At 53.0% G+C, this 15,668-nt stretch overlaps 1 protein-coding gene across 1 annotated transcript in view; it reads right to left on the reverse strand.

The window, feature by feature from the left end:
- Positions 1 to 678: 678 nt before the first annotated feature.
- Positions 679 to 15,668, reverse strand: part of LOC141977848 (kelch-like protein 21) — a 31,535-nt gene continuing 16,545 nt past the window's right edge. Inside the window, exon 2 of the mRNA XM_074939591.1 lies at positions 679 to 2,161. Coding sequence (XP_074795692.1) covers positions 2,063 to 2,161 — 99 coding nt within the window. The 3' untranslated portion in view covers positions 679 to 2,062. The remainder of the gene's footprint in view (positions 2,162 to 15,668) is intronic.

The following is a 15,668-nucleotide window of genomic DNA, read 5'->3' on the forward strand; positions in this document are numbered from 1 at the left end:
TAAAACCAAAATCTTAGTTAAATGATAATGTATTAAAACTAAAAGAGGCAGCCCTGCTGCCAGTAAGTAGCCATTGTAATATTCATGAAAAGTGCAAACTAACAGTGAGGCCAGTCAGTGCAATCTCATAGGTCGTGGAATTGCCCATTGCCAGGGTCTCTGTTCTCTTGATCCCATGGATGCATGGGGGTTGAGTGAACAGGGTACATCTGCCCATGCACACTTCAATCCCAGGAGTGCATCGATGAGCCATGACCCACATCCTCCCAGCACTGTCCAGTGGCTGCATCGGCTGCTGGAGATGGTAGTAAGAGGTGAGTCCTGGTGCAGGTGCTAGAGTCTGCAGCCTTCTAGCATCAGTGCTTTTCAGTGAATATAACACAATTTGGGCCCCTTAGGTACAAATGGGGTCAATAAGACTCAACTATGTTCCATGAATTGCTCATAATTAAACAGAATTCAACTGCAGAGCCAGGATAAGAACCACATTCTGATACCTACCCTCCAAACCATTGTTACATAGTTGAACTTTAAAAATAATGATAATAGAAGATGTCAGACAACCATCTCAATCAGAATTTATTTAATCAAAGTTTACTAGCCAAAGATTAATACAGCACTATTCAGAATACAGAAAGGAAGATTTTGTGCTTTACCCAGCCAATCTGAAGTCTCCTTGTATGCATACATAGTCACATGCGTTGCTCTATGGCTAATTAATTTCCTGTCCATCATAGCTCTAGACCGTAATGTTTAACAAATTATATCATTTGTAAGTTCTGACACTACCATCTTTGAAGTGTCTCTCTTAGGGAGCAGCTGTTGCACAAGTAAAGTGCAGGTAAATTTTCAAACATGACTAGGAATCCGGTCTTATTTCTCTCGTTATACATGTAGTGAGTAGAGCTGGGCAAATAACTGAGTTTTTGGTTTGGTGGCAGTTCCATGTTTTTAAATGTTGAATTGACACGAAAACAATTTTTTTGACACTTTTGGCAAATTGAGGGGTTAAAAAAATCATTTGGCCTCAGACAAAACATTTCACTTTGATTTTGAGCATTTTTATAAAACATTTTAAAAACTACAATTGAAGGAAATTTTGTAACGAAAAAGTTATTTTGAATTTAAAAATTTAAATATTTTGTTTTGAAAATGTCAAAACAAAATGTTTGGACTTGTTTGGAGTTTGTTGGCTTTGTTTTCAAAATTGGTGATATTACCTCACCCACCTTGTCTCACAAATTAGTGAAACATTTCAGTGACACCAAATCATTTTTTGCAGAGAAACAGTTTCAGTCAAAAACTGTCACCCAGCTGTGAAGCAAGCAGCCTCATACATAATAATGAACTGAAATGTTGCAGCAGGGAGTTACAATGTACCGGTTCTGTGTGAAATCCTGGCCTCATTGTAGCTAACTGCAAAATTCCATTGACTTCAATGGCCAGGATTTCATCCCCTGACTGAGCACCATACGATTAGAACAGCTCAAAGTGTATGTGGGCTCAACTCCTCTTGTCATTTGTACAACTCTCTCCATAGCCATCAACAGCAGCTCTGAACAGGGTTCCCTAGGTGCTACCTAACACCTGAGTGACACTTTACACATGGAACTGAGTCAGCACAGAGGTGATGAGGGCATTGGCTTAAATAAAGAATCAGTTTAAATCCTACCATATGCTTGCTCTTTTCCTTCCAAATAAAATCAGGGCCCTGCCCAAGCTCCTTAAGAACCCAGAGGAATGAAGCATGAAGTAGCTCAGGTCTTTATAGTCTCCCTATGGCTCTATTTGCATTTTAGGTACTGTCGTCCCTATGAGCTGAAAATAAAAATAAATTTTCAACTACTGAAATTTGGATTTCTTTGGACAGATGCCTTTCACCTGCTGCTGCCTGGAGTGCTCTTTATCATTTGAGAAGCTGCAGTCCTGTCATTTGGAAAAATCAAAACAACACAAACAAAAACCCAACAGCCATGTTTCTGACTGACCCTGCAATGCTATAATTTCTTCTGCTGCTGCAGAGGCCAAGTTAGTGAGTTTGCTAACAAATGTTTTCATGGAATCATGCTGACACCAGCGGAGATGTCTTGATAAAGAAAGGGGCAAATCTTCCATTTCCATGTTGGTTCCTTGAGGACAAAGGACACCAGCATTTGCCAAACTGGAAAAGACAAAATCAGGAGAGGAATAAATGATGTTTTCAAGATTCTACAAGTTCTACAGACAATAAATATCAGCCCTTGTAAGTGTTAACACACTGGAATCCCTCTCTGTATAGTGACCTGGACAGCCTTGCTTAAGCCCATGTGTCAAATCTTCGTATAGAGACACACCCATAAATAGGAACTGGGCAAGGGACTTTGCTATCTACCACCTGACATGTGTCAGTATAAGGGTCAAAGAGCACCATGTTGGGGACAGCCACGTTCCCCTTCCTCTGTCCCAGGAGATAAATTTGGCCATTGGCAGTGCTGCATCCCATGAAGAATTTCTGAGTCAGGCACTCTTCATCCACTTGGGTCCATTCATCTGTGTCCATATCAAAGCGAAAGGCTCCACCTCCTATGGTGTAGAGAGCTCCATTCAGAGCTGTAACACAGAGGTCATACCTAGGGAGAAGGAAAACTGGTGATCTCTGCAGGACACAAAGAGGAGGGTCAGCACCCCCAGCATGCATCTAGTTTCATCTAATCTGAAAACCATTGAACAATTGGTATAGATGCTGAGAATAACTCAGTTTGATGATAGTAAGTGAAGATCTCAGGCCCTTTCTGCAATATTTTTACTAATCAACTCTGCTTTACTTGCATCAGAAGTTAACTGAAATTTTGCTACTCTTTAGCTTTCAATAGCAACCATCCACTTCAGGAAAAAATCACCTCCTTTAAATAGTTATTAATCTTTCCCAGGACACTTTCAGGGAGTTTAGGGCCTGGGATTTAATAGCAATTGCCTATCTTTTCTTCTTTAATTCAATGAATACTGCTTTTATTTTGCATTTAAATATCCCCCTGCAGCCCCAAACAAGAGCAAAATGCTAGGGCAAGACCACTAGATAGTGAAACTGACTAGAAACTGAGCAGTCTGGTGTCACTGTCCAAGTCCAGTGAAAGTGAAAAAGTAAACAATAGAAATAATGCCAGTCTTTGGTGATCATATTTTAAAGTGTGGTGATTGTCCAAAACAGCAACTTGGGGCTGTTTTTATAATCTCTCTCAACAGATCTGCTCTTAGAATGAAATTCACTTGTGCAGAGGAGAGCATGAGGCCTTCACACCAGTGCATCAGCTTGGTGCTGGCCCTGCACAGAGGTAAATTTCAACCTTTGCCATCAGATTAAAGGGGCACCTAAGCATAGAGAAAAAACTGCCTTTGTGATACCCTAGGGAATATTTCAGTTCTGCAGAACACCTTTCAGACTCATGAATGCATCAAGGACATTTCAGAGGGTAGCAAATGGTCTAACCCAAGTTTTGATAATTGAAGACATACTAACATACCTAGATGACTTCATTTGTTCCCCAAAAACTGGGAAGGAACATCTGGTAGGAATGGAAAGGATCCTAAAGCTTTTTAAGGAGTCAGGGTTTAAATTTTTGGGAAACAAATATCAGTTTACAAGGAGTCACATCTCCTTCCCAGGACATCTAGTCTGTGTGAGGAGCACCAGGAAGAGGTGGTTCAACAGTTTGTACTTCTTTGTGGGTTCCACAAAGATGTGTACAAAATTTTGCAGCATGAGCAGCAGCGCCATTATACCAGCTAATTAAGAAGAACTTTGTCTGGACAGAGCAACACCAAAAACCATCGGCGTCACTGAAAGAAGGACTTCTAAACCATGCTGTGCTTAACTTCGCAGATCCATCCCATCCATTCCTGGTAACCTTGTGATGCCTCAAAGTTTGCTGAAGGATTTGCACTTAAACAAAATGGATGAGCTCGGTAGGTGCAGAGTGGTGGCTTTTGGAGGTCGCAGATTAAATGAGAGGGAAATCAAAGATTTGGCTGCAGAACTGGAGTGTCTAGCACGTGTGGAGGCCTTCAAGGCCTATCTTCCATACTCAGAATTCACAGTATACACAGGGCACTGTCCCTCATCAGAGCCACTGCAGGGCACTTTTTCAGCAAGCAGCCGGGTGCCCAAGCAACTGCCAATTATTAAAATGGACTATCAATTATTCTCCTCATTGCATTTAGTAGGCCTTTGCAGGAACTTAGCACTACTAAGGCGATGCTGGGAGGGAGAGGTTAAGACAATCCCCAGAAGTTAGCCTGACTCTATGTCCTCCCTAATACGCTGGGATAAGTGTCTGTAAAAAACAGGAAGTCTGAATATATTTTAAAACTGTCATTATGGAAAAATATAGCTGCCAGCCTAACGGCTCCAAACTGCTTGCTTAACCATTTTTGTTTTGTTTTTTTTGTTTTGTTAGTAACATGTTTTTGTAACACCTGCTTTTTGCCCAACAGTTGATTTTGTTTGGTCAGCTATGTAACACTTTTGATTAACATATCTTTGTAGCTTTTTAAGTACAGTAACTCCTCACTTAACATTGGAGTTACGTTCCTGAAAAATGCAACTTTAAGTGAAACGATGTTAAACTAATCCAATTTTCCCATAAGATTTAATGTAAATGCGGGGGGTTAGGTTCCAAGGAAATTTGGGGGGGGCAGGCAAAAGGCATTATATACTGTACAGTACTGTACTGTACTGTGGTTGGGAGGTGCCCCTGGCTTACCCCACACAGGCACAGCCCGCTGCAGATAATGAGGCAAGCAAGGACGCTAGGAAGCACCTTGGGCAGCAGCAGCTTCCCCCCAGAAGAACAGGCGCCGACTTTGCCAGGGGATGCTCCAGGCCTGCCTCTTCCCACCCCCACTCCACCCCGGAGCACACCACGTCCCCACTTCCACTCCCCCTTCCTCCCAGCGCTTCCCTGCCGCCAAACAGCTGTTTGGCAGCACTTAGGACTTTCTGGGAGGAAGGGGGAGGAGCGGAGATGTGGCGCTTCCCCGCTCCTCCCCCTCCCTCCTAGCACTTCCACTTGTTAAAATTCCACCCACAGGCTGCACAGAAAGTTAGGGATGAATTCCACACCTTCTCTTAGAAGTTTTGCATGCTATTTAGGCTAAGATGATATTTCTCTTAATTTCACCACATTACCTTTAAGTATCTCACTTACATTTTTAATCTCTACAACCTGTTCTTGTTCTCCTTCCTTGGGGCTGGATTCTGAGTAGCTCTGGCACAGGTGTGCAGTAGGAGAGGAGGAACTAAGGCTCCCCCTGTCCTGACACTTGCATGACATAAATTCTGGGCAGAATTTCAGTTCAGGACCCAGGCTGCCGTTCTTCTACCAGGACCTCCTCCGGACCTGGAAACTGCTTCAATGACCAGGTCCGTGGCAGCCCCCAAGGGGGAAGATCTCGAGGAGCCCCTGCTGCACAACCCCCAGCTCCGCATGCAGGTGGCGGAGTCCCCCTTGGTGCGCCAGAGATTGGTCCTGGCAGAAGTCACAAGAGTTGGAGACCTCCTGGACTACAACCGGGGAGACTGGCTGGATCCCCTGACAGTCGCTCAGCGCATGGGGCTCTCCAGACCTCGTACTCCCTGGCATGTACTTCAGGAGGTGGGGGCCGCTTTGCCGCCCGCTGCTCGGGTTTACCTCGAGCTCTTAGATTCCTCCAAAATTACTTCCACAGAGGCACTTGGCACCCCAGATGGAGCAGGGAGAATTAAGTAGAACCATGGCTCTGTCCCTTCCTGTTATCAGCTATGCTGGGGAGTACATGTCCCTAATGAAGATCTATGCTGAAATGGCATGATCTTGACCTTGGTGTTTACAGCCAGTGAGTACCTGTGGATGGTATCATATCACCTCCTCAAAGCTGTACTTCGGCAAAGGGTGCCTATTTAGGGTCTGATTTTGACAAGCTAAATCCATAATCTACAATTAATAACATTGCAGTGCATGTCATAATATGATGCCACTTCTGCCTGCACCTAATGGTCACCTGACTTCCTTCTTAAAAGACATGGGTATTTGCAATTTGAACTGGAAATACATTGCATGCCACACTAGAATTCCATCACAAAAGGTACAATATTTGTATAATGGAGGTGGAGAAGAGGAACTTGTCCAATGCTCCCTTGTAAAGCTGCTGCTCTTCCAGCAGAGGTAGATACGCTGGAGGATAGGGATAGGATACAGAGGGACCTAGACAAATTAGAGGATTAGGCACATGACTTATGAGGAGAGGCTGAGGGAACTGGGATTGTTTAGTCCGCAGAAGAAAAGAATGGGGGGGGGGGGGATTTGATAGCTGCTTTCAACTACCTGAAAGGGGGTTCCAAAGAGGATGGATCTAGACTATTCTCAGTGGTAGCAGATGACAGAACAAGGAGTAATGGTCTCAAGTTGCAGTGGGGGAGGTTCAGGTTGGATATTAGGAAAAACTTTTTCACTAGGAGGGTGGTGAAGCACTGGAATGCATTACCTAGGGAGGTGGCGGAACCTCCTTCCTTTGAGTTCTTTTAAGGGCAAGCTTGACAAAGCCCTGGCTGGGATGTGTGATAGACCCAGGCCAGTTGGGAACAGCAGAGTAGCCCTACTGAGATCCGGGAAGTGCTAAAGGATCTCCCCTTCCCCCCAGCCTAAGAGGGGGATCCACAGGACCTGGACACCAAATGATTACGGGGGACAACTAATGAAATAACAGGGACAGGGGTGTGGTCAAAGTGTCAAACGAAGGGAACCGGATGGGGACACTGAGCAGAGAACCCCGGACAGCGTCCACTGCTCCTCAAAGGCGTCAAGGCAGTCAGTGGATGCCGCCCAGAGGAACTCTGCCCGGATATGTGAATGGATGGAGGATCGGAAATAGGCCCCACAGTCACAAGAGACTCCATCAGCCAACCTCCTCACCCTGGTTTTATAGATGGCCATTTTAGCCAGGGCCAGGAGGAGGTTGACCAGGAGGTCCCGTGACTTTGTGGGGCTGCAGATAGGGAGTGCATAAATAAAGGGGTGAGGGGAAAAGTGTAACCAAAAGCACAACAAAATATTTGTGAGGAGCCGGAATATGGGCTGCAGCCTGGCACACTCCAAGTATGTGTGCACCAGAGTTTCCCTCATGCTGCAAAAGGGGAAGGTGCCTGGGATAGGGGTGAACCGCACCAAGTACACACCTGTGCTCACGGCTCCATGAAGGAGCAGCCAACTGATATCCCCGGCGGGACTCAGGACGAAGGTGGAATATAGGCTGGCCCACCGGGGCTCCTCACCCTCCAGAGGTGGCAAGAGGTCCCGCCATTTTGTATCGGGGCGGGATGCGATGGTGAGGACGTGAAGGGTATGGAGCACGAGCGTGTATAGATGTTTCCTTGGCGCGGTCTGGAAGCAGACTAGCTGCAGCTCATGCAGCTGGCTCACGGTGAAGGGGCAGGGGGGTTAGTTGGGTCCACAGGGCAGGGGCCCGATGAAAAGGTCCGGTGGGCCTGGGGTGGAGGGTGGGTGGGGCATGCTCTCATGCAGGACCCGGTCGAGGTAAACCCGAGCAGCGGGCGGCAAAGCGGCCCCCACCTCCTGAAGTACATGCCAGGGAGTACGAGGTCTGGAGAGCCCCATGCGCTGAGCAACTGTCAGGGGATCCAGCCAGTCTCCCCGGTTGTAGTCCAGGAGGTCTCCAACTCTTGTGACTTCTGCCAGGACCAATCTCTGGCGCACCAAGGGGGACTCCGCCACCTGCATGCGGAGCTGGGGGTTGTGCAGCAGGGGCTCCTCGAGATCTTCCCCCTTGGGGGCTGCCACGGACCTGGTCATTGAAGCAGTTTCCAGGTCCGGAGGAGGTCCTGGTAGAAGAACGGCAGCCCGGGTCCTGGACCACGAGGAGCACATCGTCGGCGTACGCCGACAGGACCAGCCACAGCTCCGGCTCCCGCAGCGCCAACCCCGTCAACCTCCTGCGGAGGAGACAGAGAAAGGGCTCGATCGCCAGAGCGTACAGCTGGCCTGAGAGGGGGCACCCCTGCCGTATTCCTTGCCCGAAGCTGACCGGTTCGGTCAGGGTCCAATTGAGCCTGACCAGACACTCTGCAGAGGTGTACAGCACCTGGAGAAAACCCACAAACTGGGGTCTGAAGCCAAACGCTCGCAGAGTGCTCAGGAGATACCCGTGATCCACCCTGTCGAACACCTTCTCCTGATCCAGGGACAGGAGGGCGAACAACAGACCGTCCCTACACCCGAGTTCCAAGAGGTCCCAGACCAGATACAGGTTGTCGAAGATGGTGCGGCCTGGGACGGTGTAGGTCTGGTCTGGGTGGATCACGTCCGCCATCACGGACCCTAGCCACAGCGAGACTGCTTTCACTACGACCTTGTAGTCCGTGCTGAGGAGCAAGACGGGACGCCAATTTCATAAATCGCGGAGGTCCCCCTTCTTCTGCAATAAGGCGAGCACGGCTCACCTGCACGAAAGAGGGAGGACCCCGCTCTGCAAAGACTCGGCCCAGACGGTGACTAGATCTGGGCCGAGGACGTCCCAGAACACGCGGTAGAACTCCACGGTCAGCCCGTCCATGCCCGGAGATTTATTGGTGGGCATGCGATGGAGGGTTTCCAAGAACTCGGCCAGAGTGAGAGGCAACTCTAGCTTGTCTGGGTCGCCCGCGCTGACCGTCGGGAGTTCGTTCCAGAGCACTCTGCAAGCGTTAGGATCGGTCGGATCCGGGGAGAAAAGGCCTGCGTAAAAGGCCCTGGCCCTCCCGCACATCTCCACCGGATCCGTGAGGGGGGTGCCGTCCTCTGCGAGGAGGCAGGTGACGTGTTTCTTGGCCCCCCTCTTTTTCTCCAGGGCATAGAAGAAGCGGGAGCCGCAATCCATCTCCCAAAGGAGGCGGATGCGGGATCGAACAAAAGCACCCCTGGTCCGATGGTCCTCGAGGGCCTGGAGCTCCTCCCGCTTCTCCCGGCACACCCCGCAGAGGGATGGATCCTCGGGGCTGGTGGCCAGATGCCTCTCCAGCTCTAAGACCTCCCGTTCCAACTGCCCTATCGTCGCATCCCTCTGTCGGCTGGCGCCCCGGGTGTAGTCACGGCAGAAGAGCTGGGCGCGCACCTTCCCTAGGTCCCACCACCGCCGTGCCGAGGAAAAGGCACGCTGCTGCCCTTACCAGGCCAGCCAGAACTCCCGGAAGGACGCCACGAAGCCCTCATCCTCCAACAAGCTGTTGTTAAAATGCCAATAGGCTGGCCCCAGCCTCTCTGCACAGAGAGAGACCATCACGGTGGCTAAGTGATGATCGGAGAATGGGGCCGGCCGGATGCTGGAGGAGTGGGCCTGTGAAACGTGGAAACATGATAAATAAATGTGATCCCACCGGGAGTGGCGCAACTGATGGGCCTCCGCCCAGACAAAGGTGAACATCGAATCATCATCCGGGTGATGGTCGCACCAGACATCCACCAGGGAGTGGTGTTCGACTATCTCCCGGAGGATGTCCGTGGCAGCCGGGCACTGCTCGGTCCCTGAGCGAGCCCGCTCCTCGAGGGTGGTGTTAAAGTCCCCGCCCAGGACCAGGCACCTGCGAGGATCCAAGGTGCCAAGGAAAGCGGACACCTGCTGAAAGAAACATAGCCGCTCCGGGCCCGATGTCGGGGCATAGACGTTGACAAGATTGACCATGAGCCCCTCCATATAGACCCAGAGGTGCAGCAGGCAGCCCGGCACAGCCTTGGCGACCCCCAGCACCTCGGGCCGCAGGTCGGGGGAGAACAGGATCACCACTCCAGCCGTACGAACTGTGAGAGGGCTAAAGAAGACCCTTTCCCCCACAGCGAGGGCAGTAGCAGGTGGTTCGGCTGCAACAGCGGAGGTAGAGGCTCGGGGGGGGGGGCAACAGGGCGGCAGGTGTGGGAGGGACGGCGGGGTCTGCCAGAGGGGTCCCACCCACCTTGTCCCCCGCCATCATGAGCAGGGAGGGAGGGGGAGACACCAGAAGGAGGAGGGGAAAGGGGAAGCAGGTCGATCACTCCTCCCCGCTAGGCTGCAGGCAGGGGAGGAGGGCGCCAAAAGGGGTGGGCTGGACGGGGGTGCAAATCAGGGGCTAGCGGTCAATCACCAACATAGGGTGGGATTCAGGCTCCTCTAGCTGCACTAGGGGAGGGGGGGATACAACAGCATTGGGGGGTGCAGTGAAGGGGGTTCAAACTAAAATGAGGAGTGGCACAAGCGCATGGGAGGGGGCATTGGTGCACGGAGCAAGGGGCTAAGCAGGCTGGAGGTAGGACAGGGAAACCAAGGGGCTAGCTTCGGAGGCTGGGCAGGCCAAACACACAAAAGCTGCAGAGGGAAATGGGCAGGGCAGGCAAACAAACTGAAGCTAGTAAGGGGGCTAGGGCAAAGGGGAGGGGCAAAATGCTGCAAGGGGCAAAGCTGTGGAGTGGGCAGTCCGGGGGAGGGGGGAGCACGTGCGCCCACGTGTGCTTACACAAAGTCAGTGTGGGCTGGCTGCTGCTTCTGGCCCAAATGGTGGAATCAGGGCGTGGCAAGCCAAGCAAGCAGCTGAGTCCAGAGGTAGGAGCTGAGGCAGGTGGTAAACAGCCAGTGGGGGTGGTGGAGGGGGCAGTAGTGGGGGGGGGGTGATGCAGATGGATCGGGGGGCAGCTCCACACCACACCCCCTGTGTCCCCCCAAACACAGTCAAAACCCCCACCACAAGAGCACAGTTCGAAAGTTACTCAGTCCTTCATGGCCCCCTCCACAGTGGTCTGCAGAGTCTCTGCACGCTTCCCCAATAGCGGCAGGTCCTCTTCGTCTTCCTCCTCTAGGGCTCAGCAGCTCCCGGGCAGCAAGGACAGCAGACGGCAGTCCGGTGGCCAGGCACTTGCAGGCAGAAAGGGCCCCTCTCAGGCGGTGTGGTGGTGGTGATGGTGTTCACAGCAGCAACGGCTGGGGCTGGGGTCCCTCACTCCCCCCCGAGGGGTGCGGGCCAGCAGCCCCCCCGCAAGGGGCTGTCATTGGAGCAGTAGCAGCACCCGAGCATGTGTGTGGGTGGGGGGGGGGTCCAGCAGCTAGCCAGCAACCAGGTAGCGGGGGGGGGGTCTGGCCCAGCCAAGGGAGCAGCTGGAGCGGTGGCAGCAGCAGCAGCAAGAGCCCAAGGCCCAGCCGCAGCAGCAGTCTCCCTCCTCCCTCCAGGCCAGCTGAGTTCAGCAGAGGAGCCTTATTGGGATCCAGGAAGTGGGCGGGCGAAGCTCGCCCACTGCTAAAGGATCCCCCCCCCAGCCTAAGGGGGAGATCCACAGGACCTGGGAAACCAAGTAATTACGGGGGACAACTAATGAACAACAGGGACGGGAGTGCGGTCAAAGGGTCAAACGAAGGGAACCGGACGGGGACACCGAGCAGAGAACCCCGGACAGCGCCCACCGCTACTCAAAGGCGTCAAGGGAGTCAGTGGACGCCGCCCAGAGGAACTCTGCCCGGAGGCGTGAACGGACAGAGGATAGGAAATAGGCCCCGCAGTCGCAGGAGACTCCATCGGCCAACCTCCTCACCCTGGTTTTATAGATGGCCACTTTAGCCAGGGCCAGGAGGAGGTTGACCAGGAGGTCTCGCGACTTAGTGGGGCCACGGACAGGGAGTGCATAGATAAGGAGGTGAGGAGAAAAGTGCAACCAAAACCTTAACAAAATATTCGTGAGGAGCCGGAATAGGGGCTGCAACCTGGTGCACTCCAGATAGATGTGCGCCAGGGTTTCCCTCACACCGCAAAAGGGGCAGGTGTCCGGGATTGGGGTGAACCGCGCCAAGTACATGCCCGTGCTCACAGCCCAGTGAAGGAGCCACCAACTGATATCCCCGGCGGGCCTCAGGACTAAGGTGGAATAGAGGCTGGCCCACCGGGGCTCCTCAACCTCTAGAGGTGGCAGGAGGTCCCGCCACTTTGTGTCAGGGTGGGACGCGAGGGTGAGGACATGAAGGGTGTGGTGCACGAGCGTGTAGAGATGTTGTTTTGGCGCGGTCTGGAACCGGACCGGCTGCAGCTCGCGTAGCCGGCTCACGGTGAAGGGGCGGGGGGGGTCAGTCGGGTCCACGGGGCAGGGGCCCGATGAAAAGGTCCGGAGGGCCTGGGGTAGAGGGTGGGCGGGGCGCGCCCTCTCGCAGGACCCGGTCGACATAAACCCGAGCAGTGGGCGGCAAAGCGGCCCTCACCTCCTGAAGTACGCGCAGGGCAGTACGAGGTCTGGAGAGCCCCATGCGCTGAGCGAGCGTCAGGGGATCCAGCCAGTCTCCCCGGTCGTAGTCCAGGAGGTGTCCGACTTTGGTGACTTCTGCCAGGACCAACCTCTGGCGCACCGAGGGGGACTCCGCCGCCTGCACACGGAGCTGGGGGTTGTGTAGCAGGGGCTCCACGGGGAGATCTTCCCCCACGGAGGCCGCCACGGACCTGGTCGCTGCAAACAGTTTCCAGGTCCAGAGGAGGTCCTGGTAGAAGACCGGCAGCCCAGAGAGGTCTCGCGGAAGACCCCTCGGATGGAGATAAAGGAGCTGCCGGTCATATCGGAGCCCTCGGAGGCGGCGCAGGAAGCCGTGCACCAATATGCTCCATGCCGGACTACCTGCACCATAAAGGAGCCTCTGCAGGGCCTGGAGGCGGAAGACATGGACCTGAGTGCGGAGACACTTCAGGCCCTGCCCTCCCTCCTCCAGGGGTAGATGGAGAACCCCTGCAGAGACCCAGTGCAGTCCTGACCAGAAGAACTCCAGAATCAATTTCCGGAGGTTGGCCAGGAAATCCGGGGCCGGAACCAGGGTGTTGAGCCGGTACCAGAGCATGGACAGGACTAGTTGATTGAGCACCAGTGCCCGCCCTCGAAAGGACAGACACCGGAGTAGTCCTGTCCATCTCCGGAGCCGCTCTACCACCCTGCCCTCTAAACCGTGCCAGTTCTCCAGCGGAGACGGATGCGTGGCAGAAAGGTAAACGCCGAGATAGAGCAGCGGACCCGCACTCCACCGGATGGCTTGAAGCACGGGTGGGAGGGAGCTCGCCTGCTGCCAGTCCCCTACGACCAAGCCAGAGCTCTTGACCCAGTTGACCCGGGCGGAGGAGGCTGCCGAGTACACAGCCTGGTAAGCCTCCACCCGCACCAAGTCGCCCGGGTCCTGGACCACGAGGAGTACATCGTCGGCGTACGCCGACAGGACCAGCCGCAGCTCCGGCTCCCGTAGCTCCAACCCCGTCAACCTCCTGCGGAGGAGACAGAGGAAGGGCTCGATCGCCAGAGCGTACAGCTGGCCCGAGAGGGGCACCCCTGCCGTACTCCTCGCCCGAAGCTGACCGGTTCGGTCAGGGTCCAGTTGAGTCTGACCAGACACTCTGCGGAGGCGTACAGCACCTGGAGAAAACCCACAAACTGGGGTCCCAAGCCAAACGCTCGCAGAGTGCCCAGGAGATACCTGTGATACACCCTGTTGAACGCCTTCTCCTGATCCAGGGACAGGAGGGCGAACAACAGACCGTCCCTACACCCGAGTTCCAAAAGGTCCTGGACCAGATATAGGTTGTCGAAGATGGTGCGGCCTGGGACGGTGTAGGTCTGGTCTGGGTGGATCACGTCCGCCAGCACGGACCCTAGCCGCAGCGAGATGGCTTTCGCTACGACCTTGTAGTCCGTGCTGAGGAGCGAGACGGGACGCCAATTTCGTAAATCGCGGAGGTCCCCCTTCTTTGGCAATAAGGCGAGCACGACTCGCCTGCACGAAAGAGGTGTCAAGTGCAAATTAGTATCACCCGCAAATTTGCTAAGAGTGCAATCCACACCATCCTCCAGATCATTTATGAAGATATTGAACAAAACCGGCCCCAGGACCTAATGTAGTGCCAATCTTTAAAAAAGGGAAGAAGGAGGATCCTGGGAACTACAGACCAGTCAGCCTTACCTCAGTCCCCGGAAAAATCATGGAGCAGGTCCTCAAGGAATCAATCCTGAAGCACTTACATGAGAGGAAAGTGATCAGGAACAGCCAGCATGGATTCACCAAGTGTAGGTCATGCCTGACTAATCTAATCGCCTTCTATGGTGAGATTATGGTTCTGTGGATGAAGGGAAAGCAGTGGATGTATTGTTTCTTGACTTTAGCAAAGCTTTTGACACGGTCTCCCACGGTATTCTTGTCAGCAAGTTAAAGAAGTATGGGCTGGATGAATGCACTATAAGGTGGGTAGAAAGTTGGCTAGATTGTCGGGCTCAACGGGTAGTGATCAATGGCTCCATGTCTAGTTGGCAGAGGTGTCAAGTGGAGTGCCCCAGGGGTCGGTCCTGGGGCCGGTTTTGTTCAATATCTTCATAAATGATCTGGAGGATGGTGTGGATTGCACTCTTAGCAAATTTGCGGATGATACTAAACTGGGAGGAGTGGTAGATACGTTGGAGGGCAGAGATAGGATACAGAGGGACCTGGACAAATTGGAGGATTGGGCCAAAAGAAACCTGATGAGGTTCAATAAGGATAAATGCAGGGTCCTGCACTTAGGACGGAAGAACCCAATCCACAGCTACAGACTAGGGACCAAATGGCTAGGCAGCAGTTCTGCGGAAAAGGACATAGGGGTTACAGTGGACGAGAAGCTGGATATGAGTCAGCAGTGTGCCCTTGTTGCCAAGAAGGCCAATGGCATTTTGGGATGTATAAGTAGGGGCATAGCGAGCAGATCGAGGGACGTGATCGTTCCCCTCTATTCAACATTGGTGAGGCCTCATCTGGAGTACTGTGTCCAGTTTTGGGCCCCACACTACAAGAAGGATGTGGATAAATTGGAGAGAGTCCAGCGAAGGGCAACAAAAATGATTAGGGGTCTGGAACACATGACTTATGAGGAGAGGCTGAGGGAACTGGGATTGTTTAGTCTGCGGAAGAGAAGAATGAGGGGGGATTTGATAGCTGCTTTCAACTACCTGAGAGGTGGTTCCAAAGAGGATGGTTCTAGACTATTCTCAGTGGTAGAAGATGACAGGACAAGGAGTAATGGTCTCAAGTTGCAGTTGGGGAGATTTCGGTTGGATATTAGGAAAAACTTTTTCACTAGGAGGGTGGTGAAACACTGGAATGCGTTACCTAGGGAGGTGGTAGAATCTCCTTCCTTAGAAGTTTTTAAGGTCAGGCTTGACAAAGCCCTGGCTGGGATGATTTAATTGGGGATTGGTCCTGCTTTGAGCAGGGGGTTGGACTAGATGACCTCCTGAGGTCCCTTCCAACCCTGATATTCTATGATTCTATGAAGGGGACATGGGGAAGGCGGGGCCGGGGTGAGGTCACTCAGATCGAGGCCTGCTAGCAGAGGGTCGTCCTCCCCCTGGGTGACTGGGGTCAGACCCAGGACCTCGATCTCCTCGTAAATTGTCGGGAGCTCTCCTTCCACCACCCCAGAGGTCTCCCTACCAGTGCCCGCAGCGACACTCACCCTGAGGCTCACGGGGGCTCTGGATGGTAACGGGGCAGGTGGGGCTCCATCGGGGTCCTTGGAGGGAGGGGACTCTAAGGGAGGGACGGTACTGCCCTCCCGTGCTGCCACGTTTTCCCCAGCCGGCACCAGGGGATGGTATGCGCCCGGGGGCAAGGCAGAGGGCTTGGCATCGGCGCCCCCCCTTCTGGTCTTCCGG

This window comes from Natator depressus, chromosome 25 (assembly GCF_965152275.1).
Source record: "Natator depressus isolate rNatDep1 chromosome 25, rNatDep2.hap1, whole genome shotgun sequence".
NCBI lineage: Eukaryota > Metazoa > Chordata > Testudines > Cheloniidae > Natator > Natator depressus.